This window comes from Notechis scutatus, chromosome 4, assembly GCF_049901735.1.
Source record: "Notechis scutatus isolate UNSWTSFEM ecotype Mainland chromosome 4, rNotScu1.2, whole genome shotgun sequence".
NCBI classification, from domain to species: domain Eukaryota; kingdom Metazoa; phylum Chordata; class Lepidosauria; order Squamata; family Elapidae; genus Notechis; species Notechis scutatus.
In genome coordinates this window covers 163,056,915-163,078,945 of record NC_142012.1, presented here as the reverse complement: position 1 = coordinate 163,078,945, position 22,031 = coordinate 163,056,915, and the positions used below count along the sequence as shown (strand labels likewise).

At 44.5% G+C, this 22,031-nt stretch overlaps 1 protein-coding gene across 1 annotated transcript; it reads right to left on the bottom strand.

Annotated features, from left to right (window-relative positions):
- Positions 1 to 1,377: 1,377 nt before the first annotated feature.
- On the bottom strand, positions 1,378 to 21,460 carry ALG3 (ALG3 alpha-1,3- mannosyltransferase). The gene is made up of 9 exons (XM_087965519.1): positions 21,032 to 21,460; positions 16,934 to 17,033; positions 15,417 to 15,564; positions 12,554 to 12,708; positions 9,505 to 9,631; positions 8,137 to 8,342; positions 6,861 to 6,937; positions 6,456 to 6,600; positions 1,378 to 1,777 (listed from the first exon to the last, which is right to left on the bottom strand). The coding sequence occupies exons 1-9, from the start codon at positions 21,222 to 21,224 to the stop codon at positions 1,615 to 1,617; spliced, it is 1,314 nt and encodes a 437-aa protein (XP_087821645.1). The 5' UTR covers positions 21,225 to 21,460; the 3' UTR covers positions 1,378 to 1,614.
- Between the last annotated feature and the right edge of the window lie 571 nt (positions 21,461 to 22,031).

Genomic DNA, 22,031 nt, shown 5'->3' with positions numbered 1-22,031 from the left:
AAAGGGAGCAAAGAAATGATTCAGTTCCTCTGCCAATAAAGCATTCCCCTCAGCAGGGATGACATTGATCGGTTGATGGTTTGTAATTTGTTGAATCCCTTGCCACACCTACCTCATGTTATTGCTATAAAAATTATCCTCAATCTTCCTCTTATAATCAGTCTTGGCTTTCCGAATACCTTTCTTCAGATTAGCTCTGGCAACTCTGTATCTTGCCCCATCACCGGACCTAAAGGCCTTGGTCCTGTCACGCAAGAGGCGCTGGACTTCCTTGGTCATCCAGGGTTTCTGATTGGGATAGATCCTAATACGTTTATCCACAGTGATAGCATCTGTGCAGTGTTTCATATAGCACAGAACAGTTGCAGTAGACACACACATTGGGAATTTTCAAGTCATCCCAACACTTCTTCAGCAGCCCCACCTTGAACATTATTGTCAACTAAAAAAAAAAAAATACTAATTTGGCCTTTTTAGTTGCCAGCAGAAAGGGAGGTGGGGGAAGCAGTGAATTCACATGCATGCCTTAGATAATTGCCTTGGCAGCCCAAAGCTGTCGATGTACAAGAATATTACTGGAGAGCATGATTGATGACTCTTGGCTATGGATGTGTCCCATTGGAGAATATACATCCAGGGGGTGAGGAGAGGACCAGGGTCAAGGGGGAAATGAATGATGTATTTTAATGTCAGCTGCACCCACCTAACACCAACATGGCCACTTCTAATAAATCAATTTTCTTTTCTCTGAAATATGTGGCTAAAGACTTATGATTTGAATGGGGGTAGATTTGTTGGAGTCCTGACAATTATATCTTGTCAATTGCTGAATATAGGTAGTCCTCAACTTACAACAGTTCATTTAGTGACCGTTAGTTAGAACAGCACTAAGAAAAAGGGACTTATGACGGTTTTCACATGACCACTGCAGAACCCCCATTCTTTTGATCATGTTCAAAAAAATCAAAATCCACACTCTTGGCAAGTGTCATATTTATGATGGTTGCAACGTCCCAGGGTCATGCGATCCCCTTTTGCGACCTTCTGACGAGCAAAGTCCATAAGGAAGCCAGATTCACTTAACAACTGCAGCGATTTGTTTAACAACTGTGCCAAAAAAGGATTGTAAAATGGAGCGAAACACATTTTGGGCTCAGTTGTGGTTGTAACTTGAGGACTACCTGTACTACTGGAAGGCATGATTTGCCACAGGGCATCTTATTAAAACCTTGCCCCGACTTGTCATAACTCATGGGAAGAGTGCTTGGACCATATTAAAAAGCCAAAAACTCCAATTTAAAGAAAAAAAACAAAACACCAGACTCTGGAGAATTATCACGTCCTATGACAATCCATAAATTGCAGCCATGTGAAGCCTTGTTATCGAACCATTACTGTCCTTTATTCAAGATATTCCACATTATCTTTGGTGTGACGATTGGCTCTGCCAATCCCCATTCCTCACCACCCTTTAGCCACAGGGAAAGCAGGCACAGCATCGCCCCGCGCACGCATCCGGGAAGGTCCATGAACAGGCTCCTGTCAGTTCTCCTCAGCAACGGCCTTAAATCTTAAATCCACGTACTTATTGTCCCTCTTTCTTCTGAGTCGTTTTCATTCCACCTTTTTTGATGGCTGCTTCTCCTCCTCCGAAGACGTTGTCCCGTGCCAGAGCTGCAGAAGGATGATTCCATGACACACGTGGAGAGAAGCTGAGCTGTAAACCGTCGAGGGATACGTGTTCCATGAGAGCTCGATTAAACCTAGGATAAGCACTCTGAGGCGAGAGACCAACAGAAGGAAACCATGATTTAGTTTGTGGCAGAAAGCACTAAAAAAAGGCGACCTACCTGCTATTAGGAAAGGAAAGGAGTTTTACTGTTAATTCCCCATTGCTGTGAAAATCTACTCTGTGTGTGTGTGTGTGTGTGTGTGTGTGTGTGTGTGTGGTTTCATGTGTTGGACTAGTGAGGCACATGAAAGCCACAGGTCATAGCATCAACTTCAATGGCACCAAAACCCTAGCCACTATAGAAAACCCCAGCCACAGAATTATCAGAGGAGCCATAGAGATTGAAAAAAGACCTGAAAGCATGAATAGAAGAGATGATTCCACCAGACTGTCAATTATTTGGAAGCCTGCACTCACAAACAAAAAATCTCCACACCACGAGCCAGGCAAACACCTGGGCACAAACAGATCCCCCCTGATACCTCCAGCTCAAACACACCCCAACCAGGCGCCCAGATGAAACCTAGCTTCCTAACAAATGATAGCCGTCCATTTACTCGGAGCCAAGCTGCACTAAAGGCCTCCAATAAAGGAACACAATGTTGCCAGCCAATCAAGACACAAAAAGAGCCACAAAACAGACAGAAGATATTAGAAACACCAATCAAGCAGAACACAGCAAACTCCAAGACCAATAAACACAGACCAAAACTCCCAACCAATCAGGATGAAGAAAAAACCATTCTGGCACAGCAGTAGGCTAGCCCCAAATTTAAAACTGAAACAACTGTAAAAGTCTGACTCACAGACGAACACAATACAGAAGCCTGATGATGGTAGATGAGATTCTGCCGAAACGTTGCTACAACTTTAAAAGCACAACTATAATGATGTGGGAAAATACCCAAACAAAGCTGAATACCATTCATGTAAGTACCTGCGAAAACTTAAGAAAAAATATATATGTATGTATGTATGTTTTCTTAAGTTTTCGCGGGTACTCACATGTATGTTATTCAGCTTTGTTTGGGTATTTTCCCACGTCATTATAGTTGTGCTTTTAAAGTAGCAACGTTTCGGCAGAATCTCATCTGCCATCAACAGACACACACATATATATAAAGTGAAATAACCCTCATGTGTCATCACAAAATCTCCTGAACTGTAAAGCCCACAAATTTGAAATTTGGCACGTATGTTCCTCTTGGCTTCTAGATGCTCGTTAAGAAAGGATTTTATGAAATGACCACCAGAGCATTAGTATTTCCTATATTATTATTAACACGCTCTGCTGCTAAGGAGTTCTCCTCCCCCTCCCCACCTGAAAAGAAATCTCTTCCAAATGCAAAACACTCAGAGAGAAGTTTCAGTTTCACAGCACCAAGCAGCCTTAGTCCAGAGAACAGTTGAGCTAAGCCATGCCCAGGCTCCTTGCTGTCTCCTTGCTCACACAGCAAATATTATTTCACTTTCCAACTAGCCCTCAATTCTCTCACATATTGACAGGACGCTTAGCCAGCGGAATACCGATGGATGCTGGTGGGCAGAGGCACAATTTTATTTCCTTATTTTCCTCCCCCCAAAACTAAGCCTGATCACATAGTTTAATAGAGAAGCACAGGTATAGAGCTAGTATGTACATAAATGCAAGATAGATGGATTTTCTAGACCTCATTGAGTCACCTGGAAACAAAGAGGCTACTTCTGGGAAGAAATGATGTCCCTTAGACTGTCACATGCATGCAAAGGGCCTTCCTTCCCTTCCCATGTTAACCCTACAGGTAGTCCTCCACATTTAGTGACTCATTTAGTGACGAAAGTTACAACAGCATTGAAAAATGTGACTTCTGACTGTTTTTCATACAAGTTACAACCGTTGAAGCATCCCCATGGTCACCTGATCAAAATTCAGATGCTTGGTCACACTGCCTTGTATTTATGACTGTTGCAGTGTCCTGGGGTCATGTGATCACCTTTTGTGACCTTCTCACAGACAAAGTCAATGGGGAAGCCAGATTCACTTAACAACGGGTGACTAACTGAACCACTGCAGTGATTTACTTAATAATTGTGGCAAGAAAGGTCGTAAAATGGAGCAAAACTCACTTCGCAACTATCTCTCTTGGCAACAGAAGTGCTGGGTTCAGTTGTGGTTGTTAAGTCTACTTGTAAAATACAGGACTGCCTGTATTTCAGGATATATAACAAGTTCTTTGGGTTTTCCAGCTTTAAAATAGTAGTTAACAGGGCAACCAATTTTGGATAAATATTTAGATGAGGACTAGCGACCTGGGATTTTATGCTGCCCACTCCTCCTCCCCCAATCCCATCCTCCACTCCTGCTTCAATTGGTCTCTGTTCAAGTAGGTTAAACGAAGGATCACTTTCTATCATCATGTGGCCAGAGTGACACCGCACACTAACAATTAACAAAGCAGTCAGGTAAGGCATGAACATGCATTATTGGCGTATTGTCTTAATTATGAACATTTAAATTTCTTAATGACTTTAAATGGGAGGATTTTCTGGGTGTCGTTCTCCTTTCTCTCCTCAAGATCCTCTCTCCCATTTGGTGAAATACCCACAACTTAGGAAAACATGCCCAGCACCTGATGAAATGAATTCCAGTCCATGAAAACTTAAGGCAACCTTCTTAAAACTGGATATGTATGAAAATTCTCAGTCATCCAGGTCATCATTGTCCCAAAGATGCTTTTTTCATAAAGCAACTCGATTTTCTTGTTTTTCCCCCTCAAAGATGTTTCGCTTCTTCTCATCCAAGAAGCTTCTGGAAGAACTGAAGAAGCTCCTTGGATGAGAATCGAAATACCTTCAAGGAAAAACAGAGTCCAGTTGCCTCTTGACAAAGGAACTTCTTAAACTGGGTTGTCTCCAGATACTATTTTAAATGGTACAACCATTTTGTTCCCAATCTGCATCAACCAAGTTTCATTATTTTTAAACCTTTCTACTTTAGACTTCTGGTAAAAGTTGCCTTAGTTACTGTAAGGCATCCAATATTAAATTTGATTTTGGTCGATGCTATTTTTTCTCTTGTACAAGATTATATTTGATTTGGCTGGTACTATTTTAAAATATTAGTCATTCCTCAATCTCCAAATTCACAAATTTGATCTTTTACAGGTAATCCTGGTCTTAAGTGTCACAACTGGGATCAGAATTTCCAAGCAAGGCAGTTGTTAAGTGATTCTTGCCCGATTTTACAACTTGTTGTCACAGTTAAGTAAACCACTCTTAAGTGAATCATGTGGTCATTAAGGGAATCCAGGCCCACCCTTTGATTTGGCTTGTTGGAAGCCAGTTGGGCAGGTTGAAAATAGCGATCACATGACCACAAGACACTGCAACCATCATAAAAACACCCTGGTTGCCAAGCACCCAAATTCTGATCATGTGACTGTGTGGGGATGCCGTCGTAAGTGTGAGGACCAGTCATACATCACTTTTTTCAGGGCCATAACATTGGTCATTTAACAAATGGCCGTTGTGGACTGCCTGTATTTCTAATTTGGGCACCAGGTTGACGGATGTCTCTGTGTGTTTAACCTTAAATTACCAGTTGGGGAGAAAACTGACTTACTTCCCTTGATGTCAAAAAAAAACACCAATTCCCAAAACAAAACTGGATAGCAGAATCTAAGTACAGGCATTCCTCGACATACGATTATAAATAAGCCCAAAATTTCTGTGGCTAAGTGAGACATTTGTTAACCAAGTTTTGCCCCCATTATAGGACCTTTCTTGCCATACTTGCTAAGTGAATCAACTGCAGGTGTTAAGTTAGAAACACAGTTCTTAAGTGAATCTGGCCTCTCCGCTGATTTTGCTTGTCATAAAACATGACTGCAGGACCCTGCAACCGTCACAAATACAAGTCAGTTGCCAAAAGTCTGAATTTTGATCACGTGCGACGGCCGTTTTAAGTGTGAAAAACGGTAATAAGTTTCTTTTTTTTCGGTGCCGTTCTAACTTCAGACGGTCACTAAACAAACTTGGTTAAGTCGAGGATTGCCTGCACCTCCACCTCCTCCCCTTGTGGGCAGGGAAGGAATTGTTCAGAAATCTCAGTGGCTGGATGACCGCTGATACACACACAGACAGACAGACAAAACCAGACACACAGACAAAACACACTCTCACTCCCACTGAAACCAGCAGTGCAGCTCCCAATTTCCCTCCACCTGACACACAAGGTTCCCAGTATGAAGAGAACAAGCTGGTGTACGGGAAGAGACTCTGAAATATGATAAAAGATCCTTGGCTTCCATCCCGAGGTCTTGGAAGACCAGAGGTGATCTTGGAAATGGAATTATTGGAATTCTTTTATTGGCCAAATGTGATTGGACATACAAGGAATTTGTCTTGCTGCAAATGCTCTCAGTGTACATAAAAGCAGGTTCTGACCAGTTCTGGAGAACCGGTAGCGGAAATTTTGAGTAGTTTGGGGAACCGTCCAATACCACCTCTGACTGGCCCCACCAACCCCATCTATTCTCTGCCTCCCATTGAGTCCCAGCTGATCGGCTGGGTCTGCTCTGGTTGCCCTGCACAGGAGAACGGAGCTGGAAAGCAGGTTAGTGGTGTCGGGAGGGAATGAGGGTTTTACAGTATCCTTCCCCTGCCACGCCCACCAAGCCACGCCCACAGAACCGGTAGTAAAAAAAAAAAAAACTGAATCCCGCCATTGTGGAAGACAACATACTTCAGTAGATGGGCCAGCTTCTTGGGTGGTGTGCACCAAAGCAAGTAGGGCAGGGTGTGGAAATACCAGACGTAGAACTGGTAGTGCAAGGAGCGGCTGAAGCAAACGCCAATGAAATTGGAGGTAAAGAGTGGGAAAACGATCTGTGGCTTTCGGTTAAGGAAAGATTGCGCAGTGCAAAACTCACACAGGGCTATAACAACATTGTGACGGATATTGAACTATAACCAGCCTTAGCGACTTTGAGACTCGTGGATTTCGACTCCCAGAATTCCCCCAGCCAGCTGAGGAATTCTGGGAGTTGAAGTTCACAAGCCTCAGAGTTGCCAAGGTTAACTGTTGAGTAATGAACTCTTCCGTAATAATCCACCAACCAAGAAAACCTCACATTTGGTGAAAGGATATGATTGGCTGAGAGAGGTTCTGGATGGTCCTTCCTCTTGGCTGGATCTTTTAACAGGCTCAATATGTTTTCATCAGATCTGTAAGAGACCAGTAAGAAAATGGATCCATTTCATGGTGGATTATTTGCCAGGATTAGCCATATCTATACTTGAGATCCCGGAGTGACGCCTGCTTTCCATTCCGGAACTGTTGACTTTACACACGAAAGCAATTGCAACAAAATTCAACACAAGGGCAACAAAAAATATCTTTCTCTCTCTAAGGACAGTGATAGAAAATTTAAAATTACTCCCATTAAAAGTACAAAAGAAGGACTAGAGGAGGCATGATAGCAGCCTTCCAATGTTTAAGGGGCTGCCACAAAGAGGAGGGGGGTCAACTTATTTTCCAAAGCACCTGAAGGCAGGACAAGATGGAAACTCATCAAAGGAGAGAAGCAACTTGGAACGGAGGAGAAATTTCCTGACAGTTAGAACAATTCATCAGTGGGACAGCTTGCCTCCAGAAGTTCTTAACTGTAGTTAAGCAAGTCACTGCAGTCCTTAAGCGAATCATGCTCCAGAAGATGTAGGTGGTCCATCAATGGATGTGTTTAAGGAGAGATTGGACAGACAGCCATGTCTGGAATGGTAAGCTTAAGAAGCGGGTTGGACTTAGAACAGGGGTCTCCAACCTTGGCAACTTTTAAGCCTGGCGGACTTCAACTCCCAGAATTCCTCAGCCGGCAACGTTAAGCCTGGTGGACTTCAACTCCCAGAATTCCTCAGCCGGCAACTTTAAGCCTGGTGGACTTCAACTCCCAGAATTCCTCAGCCGGCAATTTTAAGCCTGGCGGACTTCAACTCCCAGAATTCCTCAGCCGGCAACTTTAAGCCTGGCGGACTTCAACTCCCAGAATTCCTCAGCCGGCAACCTTAAGCCTGGCAGACTTCAACTCCCAGAATTCCTCAGCCGGCAACTTTAAGCCTGGCGGACTTCAACTCCCAGAATTCCTCAGCCGGCAACTTTAAGCCTGGCGGACTTCAACTCCCAGAATTCCTCAGCCTGCAACTTTAAGCCTGGCGGACTTCAACTCCCAGAATTCCCCAGCAAAGCTGGCTGGGGAATTCTGGGAGTTGAAGTCCGCCAGGCTTAAAAGTTGCCAAGTTTGGAGACCCCTGGAGTAGAAGACCTCCAAGGTCCCTCCCAACTCTGTTATTCCGTTAAAGCCTGGGGCAATCCCAGGGAATGGGCCTCCTTTTCCGTAGCTCCTTCCCCACAAACTGCCACTTCTCACCTGTGCCACCTGTTGAGTGCAAAAAGAGCCAGGGCTGTGAAGTGGAAGACCAACAGCGCCAGGTGAAAAGCCCGGTGTTGGAAAACATCTTCGGGCAAGAACCTCCAATTTATGGTCCACTTGAAGAGGAACTGACGACCCAAATCAAAGGAACGGGACACGTATCCCACGGGGTTCTCCACCAGGAAAGGAAAGCCCAGGGCCACCTGCAAGAGATACACAAGCTCGCAATCTCTGTGGAGATTCTCGGTCATCCAGGTTTTCTTGCCCCACCGTTAGATAATCTTGACATAACATAGGTTGCTCATATGCAATCTTTTTTTTTTATTGTTCAGAATTTATTCACAGTAACAGATTATAATTTCTCCATCTAAGATGTTTCAGTAGAAGATTTCTTGCCATAAACATAGTATAAAATCTCATATGCAATCTTGAAGGGGGAGAGGGGGGGAGACAAACATGAAAGAAAGAAAGAAAGAAAGAAAGAAAGAAAGAAAGAAAGAAAGAAAGAAAGAAAGAAAGAAGAAAGAAAGAAAGAAAGAAAGAAAGAAAGAAAGAAAGAAAGAAAGAAAAAAAGAAAGAAAGAAAGAAAGAAAGAATGAGGAAGAGAGGAGAAAGAGAGGAAAGAAAAAGGAAAGAAAGAAAGGAAAAAAGGAAAGAAAGAGAAAGGAAGAAAGATATAGAAAGAAAGAAAAAGAATGAGGGAGGAAGGGAAAGAACAAAGGAAAGAGGAAAAAAAAAGAAAGAAAAAGAAGGGGAAGGAAGGAAGGAAGAAAGATAAGCTTAAGGAAAAGAAAAAAGGAATGAGGGTGGAAGGGAAGGAAAGGGAAGAAAGAAAAAAGAAAAATAATGAAAGAGAGAAAGAAGAACAAACAAAAGAGAGAAAGAAAAAGAAAGAAAGGAGGGAAGGGAAGGAAGGAAAGAAAGAAAGAAAAAGAATGAAAGAGAAAGAAGAATGAACAAAAGAAAGAAAGAAAGAAAGAGGGAGGGGAAGGGAAGGAACGAAGGAAGGAAAGAAAGAAAAAGAATGAAAGAGAGAAAGACGAATGAACAAAAGAGAGAAAGAAAAAGAAAGAAAGAGGGAGGGAAGGGAAGGGAAGGAAGGAAATAATTTTGTTTTGGCATAATTATCAAACCAACTGACCCATACAAATGGCTTTCCACACGAACTGAAACCCTTCAGAGCTGAGAGGAATGGCGTAGGGTGCTGTTGTGAGATGAAGGCCCCCCCTGCCTGACACACTATTTGCCCACAGAGACCGGCCATTTACGGAGTCAGGCCATTGGCCTTTCCACTTATGCCGTCCTTTCCCACCAAATCTTGCTGCAAAAAAAACAAGCCCTGAGGATCGCCTCCCCTCCACTTACCTGAAGGGCTGCACAGATGGCGAGCTTTGGGATGGTCCCTCGCAGGCCAAAGCGCCGGAGGAGAAGGAAGAGAAGGCCCGGCGCAAACAGGAGGACGTTCATTTTGACAGACACAGCCAGGCTGAAGGTGAAAAGCGGGGGAGGGGGGGGTGTTAGGTGGCCATGGTCCCCGCTAGCCCCGTTCACCTCAAAACCAGCTCTCTAGCCTAAACTTGTGCTCAAGCACCACCCAAACAACAACCACAGACAGCCTCTGCCCCTCCATGATGCTTACTTTTCTTTCATCGAATAAATCGTAAGAAGCCAAAGGCCAACGAAAAAGATACTCCTTTGATCTTTTTAGCTGCCAGAAAAAGAGAGTGTGGGGAAAACAGTGCATTCCTCAAGTGCATAGATAATCGCCCTGGCAGACCAAAGTTGTTGGAGTGCAAGAATATTACTGAAGAGCATGATTGATGACTCTTGGCTATGGATGTGTCCCATTGGAAAATATACATCCAGAGGGTGGGGGGAAATGAATGATGTGTTTTAGTGTCGGCTGCACCCAGCTAACACCAACATGGCCGCTTCTAATAAATCGATTTTCTTTTCTCTGAAATGCGGCTAGAGACTTATGATTTTAATGGGGGTGGATATGTTGGAGCCCTGACACCAGATAACAGATAATCAGAGTTGGAAGAGACCTTATAGGTCACCTAGTCCAACCCCCTGCCCAAACAGGAGACCCTACACCATTTCTGTCCAATCTCTTCTTGAAAGTCTCAAGTGATGGCACACCCACGACTTCCGAGGGCAACTTCTGTTCCATGGGTTGATTGTTCTCACTGTCAGAAAGTTTCTCCTTATTTCCAGGTTAAATCTCTCCTTGTTCAGTTTCCATCCATTATTCCTTGTCTGTCCTACAGGCACTTTAGAAAATAGCTTGACCCCCTTCCTCCTCTCTGTGGCAGCCCCTCAAATATTGGAAGACTGCTCTCCTGTCTCCCCTAGTCCTTCTCTTCCAAATAAGTTATAGCTTGGTGTTATATGTGAACCCAGCCTAAGTCATGAACAGAATATAGGGCAGGCGCAAGTGAGATACATGATGCTCAAGAAGCAACAAATGTGCATTTCCCCCCCCAAAATCAGAACTTTTGACCAAAAATGTTGTAAAGCAGTGCTAGGGACAGTAGCTGTCTCCTTTGGTTTTAATGTTTTAATGCAGGGGTCTCCAACCTTGGCAACTTTAAGACTAGCGGACTTCAACTCCCAGAGTTCCTCAGCCAGCAAAGCTGGCTGAGGAACTCTGGGAGTTGAAGTCCGCTAGTCTTAAAGTTGCTAAGGTTGGAGATCCCTGTTTTAATGTGTAATGCTGAACATTTTAAAATGCTTTTGTTTTGTGCTTTTAGGATGTTGTAAGTCATCCTCAGTCACTTGAGGGTCACGTGGGCAGCATATATACTTCATAAACTCTAGGACATTGAACAACTGAAGGGAAGACAGCCAATGAGAGGCCTCCATGTGCCAAGCCCTCTGAGGGTTACCACCGTTCTCTGGTGGAGGAATTCTGGGAGTTGAAGTCCACAAGCACAATTTGCTGAGGTTGGAGATCTCTGCTCTAGCCCAAAAGGGGACGCTTTTTCCCCGTGAGCAGATTAACAGAGTGGGAAGGGACCTTGTAGGACATCTAGTCCAACCCCTTGCCCAATCAGGAGACCCTAGACCGTTTTGGACAGATGGCAGTCCAATCTCTTCTGAAAGCTTCCAGTGATGAAGCTCCCACAAGTTCTGAAGGCAACTTCTGTCTCATTGTTCTCACTGTCAGAAAATTCCTACTTATTTCTAGGTTGAATCTCTCCTTGATCAGTTTCCATCCATTATTCTTTGTCTGGCGCTTTAGAAAATAGATTGACACCTTCCTCTCTGTGGCAGCCCCTCAAATATTGGAAGACTGCTATCATGTCTCCTCTGGTCCTTCTCTTCACTAGACTAGCCATGCCCAATTCCAACAACCATTCTTCATATGTTTTAGCCTCCAGTCCCCTAATCATCCTGGTTGCTCTTTGCACTTTTTCTAGAGCCTCAACATCTTTTTTATAGTGTGGTCACCAAAGCTGGATGCAGTACTCTTAGGTGTGGTCTTGCTAAGGCTTTATAGGGTGGTATTAGTACCTCACTTGACCTTGATTGTATCTCTCTGTTAATGCAACTTAGGATTGTGTTGGCTTTTTTTGGCTGCCGCTGCACACTGCTGGTTCATATTTAATTGGTTGTCCACTAAGACTCCAAACCTGATGAAAACACAACTGAATGAAAAACTGCTGGTGACTTTCTACCGCTGCACCACAGAGAATATCCTAACTTACTGCACCTCTGTATGGTTTGCCAATTGCACAGTGGCAGATAGGAAAGCGCTCCAGAGGGTTAACGTCATTGCCCAGAGGATCATGGGTTGCCCTCTCCCCTTTTTGGAAGAGCTTTATAGCTCCCGCTGCCTTAAGAAAGTTCAAAACATTCTCAAAGATCCATCTCATCCTGGACACCCCTTTTTTGAACTATTACCATCTGGCAGACGGTACAGGATAATAAAAACAAGGACAAATAGGCTGAAAAACAGCTTCTATCCCAGGGCAGTAGCTCTGTTGAATTCTACTGTATAGTGCAGTGTTGGTGCGATGTTGGGGGTTTTCGGTTCCATGTGTAGAGTGTGAAGGATGTGTGTTTGTGTTTATTTTCATGGCCATGATGTGCACTGAAGATGGTGTTTGACAATAAAGTAAACTAAACTAAAAAAAAAAATAGAGGATCTGACTATCTTTGTTAGTCAGATCCTCTATTTATTTATTTTTAGTTTAGTTTACTTTATTGTCAAACACCATCTTCAGTGCACATCATGGCCATGAAAATAACCACTTGGGGAGGAGGCCAAAGGCTCTCCGGTCAGGGATGAATCACAGCCTTCCAAGTTTGAGGTGGGCCAGGTCACCCCGAGAGATGCCTCTGCAAGATGCCGCTTTGCCCTACCTCCTCCCCCCACCCCTCAATCCACAAAAGGAGAGCTCACCTGAAGCAGAAGCAGCCCCAGGACCAGCGTTCCTCCAGGAAGAGATTGACAGCCAGGAAAAGGATAGCCATGGCCACCGGGTCATTGAAGAGGCGCAAGACGAAAATGGAGTGGATGCGGTAGGAGGCACAGCACATGAAGAAGAACACGTAGGGAGGGACCTAGGGGAAGAGGGGGCAGTGGGCAGTCAGAGTGAGCCATACAGGTGGTCCTTGACTTACAACCGTTCGTTCAGTGACTGAAGGGACAGCGGCACTGAAAATGGTTTGAGTTGTGACCGTTTTTCACACTTAAGAGGCTGCCACTGCAACATCCCCCAGGGTCCCCTGATCAAAATCCAGATGCTTGTCAACTTGACTCATATTTATGACAGTGGCAAGCGTCCCGGGGCCATGCGATCCCCTTTTGCAACCTTCCGACAAGCGGTCTGTGAGGAAGACGGACCCACTTAACAACGGTGTTGCTAACTTTAACAACTGCGGTGGTTCGCTTTAACGGCGATGGCAAGAAAGATCGTAAAAGGCGGCAAAGCTCACTTAGCGAATTTCTCACTGAGCAATGGAAATTTTGGCCTCCACTGTGGCCGTAAATCAAGCACTACCTGCATTCCCATTCGGTTCACTTAATGGAACCACCCCCATTTTCTTCTCCATGCAGAGCGAAGGCCTCATTTCTTCCTACCACTGCAAAGCTTGTGTCAACTCATAAAATATGTCTCTGGTCTTTAGAGTTGCCAACAGAAAAGGGAGGGGGTTGGAGTGCGGCAGCTTGGAAATCGAAAGTGCATTCCATAAATAGTTTTTCAGATAGTAACTAGGGGACTGAAGTTTCTGTCGTGCAAAATTCTAATTGGAGAACATGATTGATGACTCTTGGCTATGGATGTGTCCCATTGGAGAATATGAATTATGATACACCCGGGGGGTGGGGGAAGACCAGGGTCAAGGGTGACAATGAATGATGTGCCTCAGAGTCAGCTATCTGTCAGGATTCTGGCAGTTTCCCCCCCCCCCCCATTTAAATCATGAGTCTCGAGCCAAACTTCCAAAACTTAAAAAGGATTTATTGGGAGTTAACATGTCCGCCACTGCCTAGGTGTAGCTGACTCTGAGACACATCATTCATTGTCACCCTTGACCCTGGTTTTCCCCCATGCCCTGGGTGTATTGTAATTCATATTCTCCAATGGGACACATCCATAGCCAAGAGTCATCAATCATACTCGTCAGTTAGAACTTTGCACGGCAGAAACTTCAGTCACCTAGTTACTATCTTTGAAAACATTGATGGAATGCAGTTTCAGTTTGCAAGCTGCTACACTGCTCCCCCCCGCCCTCCATCCATTTCTGTCGGCAACTCTAAAAAGACCATAGAAATATTTTATCGGTTGACAGCTTGGTTGGGCTTCTTTTATTTAGACCAGCCTTTGGCACTGGTCACGGTAGGTGGCAACACTTCTCTAAATTGGGCTGTTGTTTAAATAACTAAACAGGGTGGGTTCTAATTGCTCCCCGAATGGGAGGCCACTTGGAAATCACACGGCTGTCGCTTAAGACTTGGAAGCTGAGAAAAATAATAATAATCCCACTTAGGTAGCCCCGTCACAGAAAGGGAGGCCTCCCTATATTCACCAGGAGTCAAAATCAACACGACCTCACTTTTACCAGCAGCATGGACAAAACGTGTTAAGAGGTCTTCTTTGGTTTTCCAATGCAGGGATTTTGGGGTAACCCTTTAGCACAGAAGCCCAGTGGCTTTGAAAACTCCGGGAGGGGAGAAAAAAAAAGCTTCACACACGAATTCCACCATGTTACAGGTCGTTCTCCAATTTACGACCATAGTGGAGCCTGGGTGCGATCATAAAACGGATCACGGCATGACATTACAACCGACCATATTTTACCACTTATTTATTTTTTTATATAGTGGCCGGGGAACTGCATTGTTTGCTAGGGGGGTGTTTTTGCCAGAAGTTAAACACCAACTGTCAGCAAAATAAATAAAAAATGCGGTGAACACAGGTGATCACAGGATACTACAAACCCCCACAAAATTGGGCCACTTTTTGAGTGGCCAAAATATGGTCATGTGACCAGTGGTGAGATTCAATTTTTTTTTACTACTGGATCTGTGGCCGTGGCTTGGTGGGCGTGGCAGGGGAAGGATACTGTAAAATCTCCAGTCAGAGGGGACATTTGCCGGTTCTCTGAACTACTCAAAATTTCCGCTACGGGTTCTCCAAAACTGGTCAGAACCTGCTGAATACCACCTCTGCATGTGACCATGTGGGACAGAAAGGATTCCACCAGAACTTTAGAATTGGATTAAGTGCCTTTTGGGAGATCAGGTCAAAAGTCAAGGATCCCTCTACTTAACACTGGACTTTCTCCGGGATAGCAAAAAAAAACCTCCTTTTTAAAAAAAATTCTGACTTAACTTGCTGTGTGCATTGTATACCAGAAACTCCACAAAATGAATAATTTGTAACTTTGAGCAATGGCACTTCCTAGAGCAGTGATCCCCAACCTTTCTTATGCCGTGGCCCGGTACCGGCATTAGCTGGGCGCCGCCATCTTTTTTTGATGAAAAAGTGCTTCCGGTGACCTCACCGGAAGCATTTTTTCATCAAAAAAAGATGGCGGCGCCCAGCAAACCAGCGGCCCGGTAGGACTTGTTCCACAGACCGGTACCGGTCCGCGGACCGGTGGTTGGGGACCCCTGTCCTAGAGTTCTCCCTCCCCGCGAAGGACCTGCCCCCCATTTATCCTGGGCTTTTAGGTCATAAAGTTCTTCCTGGGCTTGGGATGGACGTACAAGAGGAAAACAGATCCTCTTTTGCACTTCCAGAAATCCCACTCTGGCTCCTGACCTTATTGGTACGGCTGTAGATGCGGAAAACCAGCAGCAGGGTGGCCAGGTAAAGGGTGGCAAAGAAGTACTGTGCCAGGCGGATGTTGGTGCCTCGGTCGGTGGCGTAATACAGGCCCATGAAGATGTAAACAAAGCCAGCAGGGTACCTGCAGTTGGGGGAGAGAGAAAGGAGGGGGGTTTAAAGAAGGAGCAAAGAGAAATTTCCTGGGTGTCAGGTCCGCCATCGTAAAAACCTTCAGCGTTTGCTTTCGCTTTGCTGGCATCCTGCCATAAATTGCGGGGGGAAATGTAAGGGGGGAGAATGACAGGGAGCAAAGGTGCCGATCCAGAATAGACCCATGCATCCAAGGACATGAATGTGAGAAGGCAATGTGAAACCTTAAAGCAGTTATCACCAACGCCAAATTCAAAATGCTTATTGGACGTGAACGAACTGGTCGAGAGGGGAGGGTGTGGGAATTGGGGGGAAAGGCAGGTTTTGGAGCAGGAATATTTCAGATCCAGCTGTGCTTATGCTGTAACCACCTTAGTAAAAGTTGTAATCTTTTGCTACAAATGGGAGTCGAGGGTCTTTCTTTCCTAAACGCTCACGCCGAGACTAGCCTGACACTTGGTGTGTCCAGGCTCCTTTTCCCAAGGACTCTCCCTCCCTCTGTTCCTGACTCACAATGCCTACTTGGCATCAAACTTGGTTACTGGAGGGACTGGCTATCTCCCATAGGATCAGCCTGCCAATTTGATCCTAGGGGAGGTTGGAGTCCTTGGGGTTCCTTTGATTAAACTATGTCATATATCGAGACACCCCCTCCCCCAAATGCACTTTCTCTGCAGCGGCACCTGCTCTCTGGAACGAGCTTCTGCCAATATCTAGATGGGCCCCACTGTGCTGTTGTTTAGAAGAGCTATAAAGACCACAATTGTTGAGGAGACTTATCAAGACCTTTGTTGACCACCCCATCTGTCATGTTTGCCACCCTTAATCTTTGATTGGCTGTACAGGTAGTCCTCCTCTTATGGCCACAAATTTCCACTGCAAAGCAAGACACGCCGATAAGTGGCTTTTTTCCCCATTACCACAACTGCTTAAGTAAATCTCTGCAATTAAGTGAGTAACCCGGTCATTAAGTGAACCTGGCCTCCCCAATTTGACTTAGCTTGTCAGAAGGTTGCAAAAGGGGACCCCGTGACCCCTGGGATATTGCAACTGTCATAAATATGAGTCAGTTTGCCAAGAGTCTGAATTTTGATCACGTGACCATGAGGATGCTGCAAGTCGCAAAGTGTGAAAAATGACCATAAGTCACTTTTTTTTCAGTACCATCCTAACTTCCAACAGTCATTAAATGAATGATGGTAAGCCGAGGAGTTCCTTTAATGTAATTTGATTGTTGTGAGCTATCTGGAATCATCGGGAGTCGGGTGCCATACAAGTCTGACAAATTATGTGGTTGGTGATGATGACGATGGTTGGACCCACAAGAGCTTCAGCAAAGTTGGAAGATTATAGGTACTCACACGAGGGGTCCCGTGTCCCCTTTTAGTTGGGTGTAATCCAGTGTCCCATTCACAACCCCCTCCACTTCATCCATGTAGGCTTTCCAGTCGATCTCGGTATCTGTGGGGAAAGTGCACAGATGCTCATCAGTTCCGCTGCCAGAAGGTCTTGCGGGATTGCAAGGCGATCCAACCGGTCAGCCCTAGAGGAGATCCACCCTGACTGCTCTTTAGAAGGCCAGATCCTGAAGATGAAACTCAAAGACTTTGCCCCCCTAATGAGAAAGGAAGGACTCCCTGGAGAAGAAAAGCCTAATGCTGGGAACGGTTGAGGGCAATAGAAGAAGAAGGGAAGAAGGCAGAGAATGAGGGGGCTGGATGGAGTCACTGAAGCAGTCGGCGTGAGCTTAAATGGACTCCAGAAGATGGTAGAGGACAGGAAGGCCTGGAGGAACGTTGTCCATGGGGTCGCGATGGGTAGGACACAACTTCACAAATAACAACAACAAAGGACTCTAAAAGAGATGGGTGGTTAAGAAATAGGAAATATAAATAATTAAATAGCCTGAAAGACCTGTTCTCTTCAACTTCACCATCCCAGAGCCAAGTTCAGGTAATCAAAGCACACCTAGTGCAGGCCAGTTTTCTCCTGCTAAATAGGAATAGAATAGAATAGAATAGAATAGAATAGAATAGAATAGAATAGAATAGAATAGAATAGAATAGAATAGAATAGAATAGAATAGAATAGAATAGAATTCTTTATTGGCCAAGTGTGATTGGGCACACAAGGAATTTGTCTTGGTGCAAATGCTTTCAGTGTACATAAAAGAAAAGATACATTCATCAAGAGTCAAGAATCATCAGGTACAATTACAGTTCTATAGAGGAATTGTTGAGTCTGTCATCTGCACCTCTACAACTGTCTGGTTTGGTTCTGCAACCCAACAGGACAGACACAGATTTCAGAGGATAATTAGGACTGCAGAAAAAAACAATTACTACTAACCTTCCATCAAGGACCTGTATACTGCATAAGTCAAAAAGAGGGCTGTGAAAATATTTACAGACCCCTCACATCCTGGACATAAACTGGTTCAACTCCTACCCTCAAAACGACACAATAGGGCACTGCACACCAAAACCACTAGACACAAGGACAGTTTTTCCCCGAACACCATCACTCTGCTAAACAAATAATTCCCTCAACACTGTCCAATTATTTACAAAGTCTGCATTACTATTACTATTAATTTTCTCATCACTCCTTATTACCCATCCGCTCCCACTTGTGACTGTATGACTGCTTATTGTACCGTATAACTATTAAGTGTTGTACCTTATGATTCTTGACTCTCGACAAATGTATCTTTTATGTATACAGAGAGCATTTGCACCAAGACAAATTCCTTGTATGTCCAATCACACTTGGCCAATAAAAGAATTCTATACTATTAATAATAGTCATAGGTACAATAAGCAATCAAATCATACTAGGAAAACAGTCCATATAAATCATAAGGATACAAGCAACAAAGTTACAGTCATACAGTCACAAGTGGGAGGGGATGGGTGATAAGAAGTGATGAGAAGATTAATAGTAATACTAGTGCAGACTTTGTAAATAGTTGAGCAGTGTTGAGGGAATTATTTGTTTAGCAGAGTGATGGCATTCAGGAAAAAAACTGTCCTTGTGTCTAGTTGTTCTGGTGTACAGTATAGCATCGTTTTGAGGGTAGTAATTGAAACAGTTTATATCCGGTATGTGAGGGGTCTGTAGATATTTTCACAGCCCTCTTTTTGACTCATGCAGTATACAGGTCCTCGATGGAAGACAGGTTAGCAGTAATTGTTTTTTCTGCAGTCCAAATTACTCTCTGAAGTCTGTGTCTGTCTTGTTGGGTTGAAGAACCAAACCAGACAGTAATAGAGATGCAGATGACAGACTCAATAATTCCTCTGTAGAACTGGATCAGCAGCTCCTTGGGCAGTTTGAGCTTCCTGAGTAAAATACATGATTATGCTTTGGACAAGTTTTCAGTAGCCAAGATGACAAGTGATGGATTTTTTTAAAAAAATATTTTTCTCTTTAGCTTTCAGCAAAAGTCATTGTTGCTGGTGTTACCACTAAGTTAACATTTCCTAAACCAATTGACAAACTACAATTTTGATGATACAATGTGGCAGGTATTTGTGTTCAACGCATGATGCAGTTCCCTGGAGGGGTACAAAACAAAATACTTCCACCTAGGCATATCTTGGCACTGAAGGCTTCTTTCTGATCTCACTAGAAGGGTTTTGACGTCTTACTGGAAACAATTCAATCTCAAAAGGGACTATTTTTGCTTTGCCATTAGAAAAGCCAAATTCAAGGCCAGAATTTTTATTTATCATATTTAGAAACTAGCAGAATGTTATTAGTTTAATAGGAATGAGGTGGGATTTCATGAAGAGCAGTGTTTTTTTAATGTTGACAATTTTAAGGTGTCTGGACTTGAACTCCCAGAATTCACCTGCCAATATGCTGGCTACGGAATTCTGGGAGCTGAAGTCCACACATCTTAAAGGTTGGCAACATTGAAAAACACTGGTGTATGGAATGCTAAGATACGAATTAAATTGACTGAAAACTTAGTTTGCATGGTCTCTGCACACATGATGCAAATGAAATAAAACAAAATGTTAAAAAGTTATGATATTAACGTAGTTACTTACCAAGCGCATATAAATTATATTAAAGTAACCAAAATATCTTTTCAATTCCCAAGGCATGTCACCACCCTAATGTTTGGAAATTGAAAGTTGAAAAAGTTGACACATCTAATTAGTGCAATGCTCATGAAATGATTTCTTTAGTTTAAAATAACATGTGAACTCACATTTCCTTTGACAACAGAATGATACCGGGTACGTTCACCAGCACACCTTACCTGGTTATTGGATTAACTCAATTTTCAGCCTTGATATGATACGGTGAACGAATGAAAGAAGCTAGGTTTGCACACACTTGCTGTGCTATTAAAATGTCTACTATGAATACTAAGTTTAGTGTATGTACAAAAGCCTCCACTTGATCGTTAACTGACAAGAATAATTGAAACACAATGGTTGAAAAGGACCGCCAAGGTTGTCAAATGTGTGTGTTACACAACCAGAAAGACACACTTCCTCAATTCAAGAATCTAAATTAAATCAACCAGGACTGATGGCTGTCCTGTCTGCCCACTGACTGCTTCCTTTAGAAATTGGTTCACTGTCAAACGGCCACGGACTTTTTCCTCTAACATTCAAGTGGCTAACATTGACAGGTTGGGTGAATGCCCAAAAGGTAGGTGGTCTTGAGTGGGGGCGGGGGGGAACCCTCTGAAGAACTGGTTCTTGAGGCACAGGATTTCAAGATACATAACTTCTGAATGTCCCTTTTTCTCCTTGGTGCTCCACACGCACACAGCCTGCAACCCTAGACAGAGAACCGACTTACTTACGAGATTTGGTTTCCAGCTATTTAAGTTCAACAGAAAAAGAATCAAAAGCACAATGTCTGATTAAAATTATGAACGAGATGAGAGAGATTCTTCCCTTCTTTTCTTCAAGATTACAGGCAGGGGAGAAGGAAATATTTATTGCGATCTTACTAGCAATACACCATCGGATGCCGTGATTTGCCATGCATCCACAGGGGATAAAGGCACAGCAGTTAGATCAGCGTTTGTCAACCTTGGCAACTTTTAAAGACGCATGGACTGCAACTCCCAGAATCCCCCCTGGGAGTTGAAGTCCATACATCTTTTAAAGTTGCCAAGGTTGACAAACGCTGGTTTAGACTATGGGCCAGCCCAAAATACCACTTGCACGGCTCCCATTCTATCCTTGGCAACCTCTCCCCTCCACTCATCCAAGATTCTAGTCCTCAAGGTTTATCAACGCACCCAAACCTGCAGACCCCACTGGCACTCGGCCGCCCCTCCTTTCCTCCCCCACCAACGGGGCGCCCTCCCAATACATCTGGCCAAAGACCCTGATTGCCGAGCCTCCACGGATGATGGGAACTGGAATCCAAATCCTCTTGGGGTGCCCAAGGAGGGACAGCCACCCACCCACCCACCCCCGGCGACTCACATGCCACCCTCTGGATGACCCAGAGGTTGACCCCCACTTCGGCCAAGCAGAGGCAGGCGGCCACCAGCGGGGTGAAGCGAGGCTCGAAGAGCACCAGGTGCTTCTCCTGCCAGGCCCGGCGCAGGGCCCGGACCAGGACGGGGTAGCCTGTCCCCGCCGCCCCCTTCCTCCGCGGCCCAGGCGCCGGCGCCATAGCCCTGTTCAGGCCCGCTGGTGCCGCCGCCAAAGCTCTCCCCCGGCTGGCCTCGCCCGGCGTCGACAGTTCCGGGGGCGGAAGTGTCCCCCCCCTCGACGGCACTTCAGAAGAGTCTGGGGGCTTGCCCGGGGGTGTTCCGCAGCTCCGGGGTTTCTCGGTGGTCTCGCGTCCAGCTGGAGATTAAAGAAAGCCAGCTCAGCACTACCTTCTAAGAGGGGTGTTTGTAAAGTCTGCTACTGGACGGGAATGTACAAAGCGGGCTTTCCCCTTGCCTTTGCTCAAATGCTTAGAATAGGATAGGGATAGGGATAGGATAGAATAGGAATAGGATAGAATAACAGAATAGAATTGGAATAGAATAATAGAATAGGAATAGAATAATGGAATAGAAATAGAAATAGAAATAGAAATAGAAATAGAATAGAATAGAATAGAATAGAATAGAATAGAATAGAATAGAATGGGAATAGGGAGTTGGAAGGGAGCTTGGAGGTCTTCTAGTCCAACCCCTTGCTTAGGCATGAAACCCTACACCACTCTCCACTTAGGCTCTCCTAGTGGTCTCCCTTCCATGCCCTAACCTCTCATGGCTTGCCAAGGCTGTGTTGTGGCTACCAAGCACTGGATCCACGGCAAAGGTGTAAGAATGTGCTTGATTTGTGCCTGCAGCCTCATGAATGTCCCAAGCTTACTCCACTAAAATAAAACAATGAAAATGAAGGGAAACAAGTCTTCACAGCAGAATATATACTGCATGATTGTCATATACATGGACGGAGGGGAAAGTGGTGGACAGAGAAAGGG

Coding starts and splice junctions, on each gene's coding strand:
- ALG3 (XM_087965519.1), bottom strand. CDS start 21,224: ATGGCGCCGGCGCCTGGGCCGCGGAGGAAGGGGGCGGCGGGGACAGGC. Junction 9,632..12,553: donor TGGTCCTGGGGCTGCTTCTG/CTTCAGGTGAGC, acceptor CCCGCTTTTCAC/CTTCAGCCTGGCTGTGTCTG. Junction 8,343..9,504: donor CCATCTGTGCAGCCCTTCAG/GTAAGTGGAGGG, acceptor TATCTCTTGCAG/GTGGCCCTGGGCTTTCCTTT.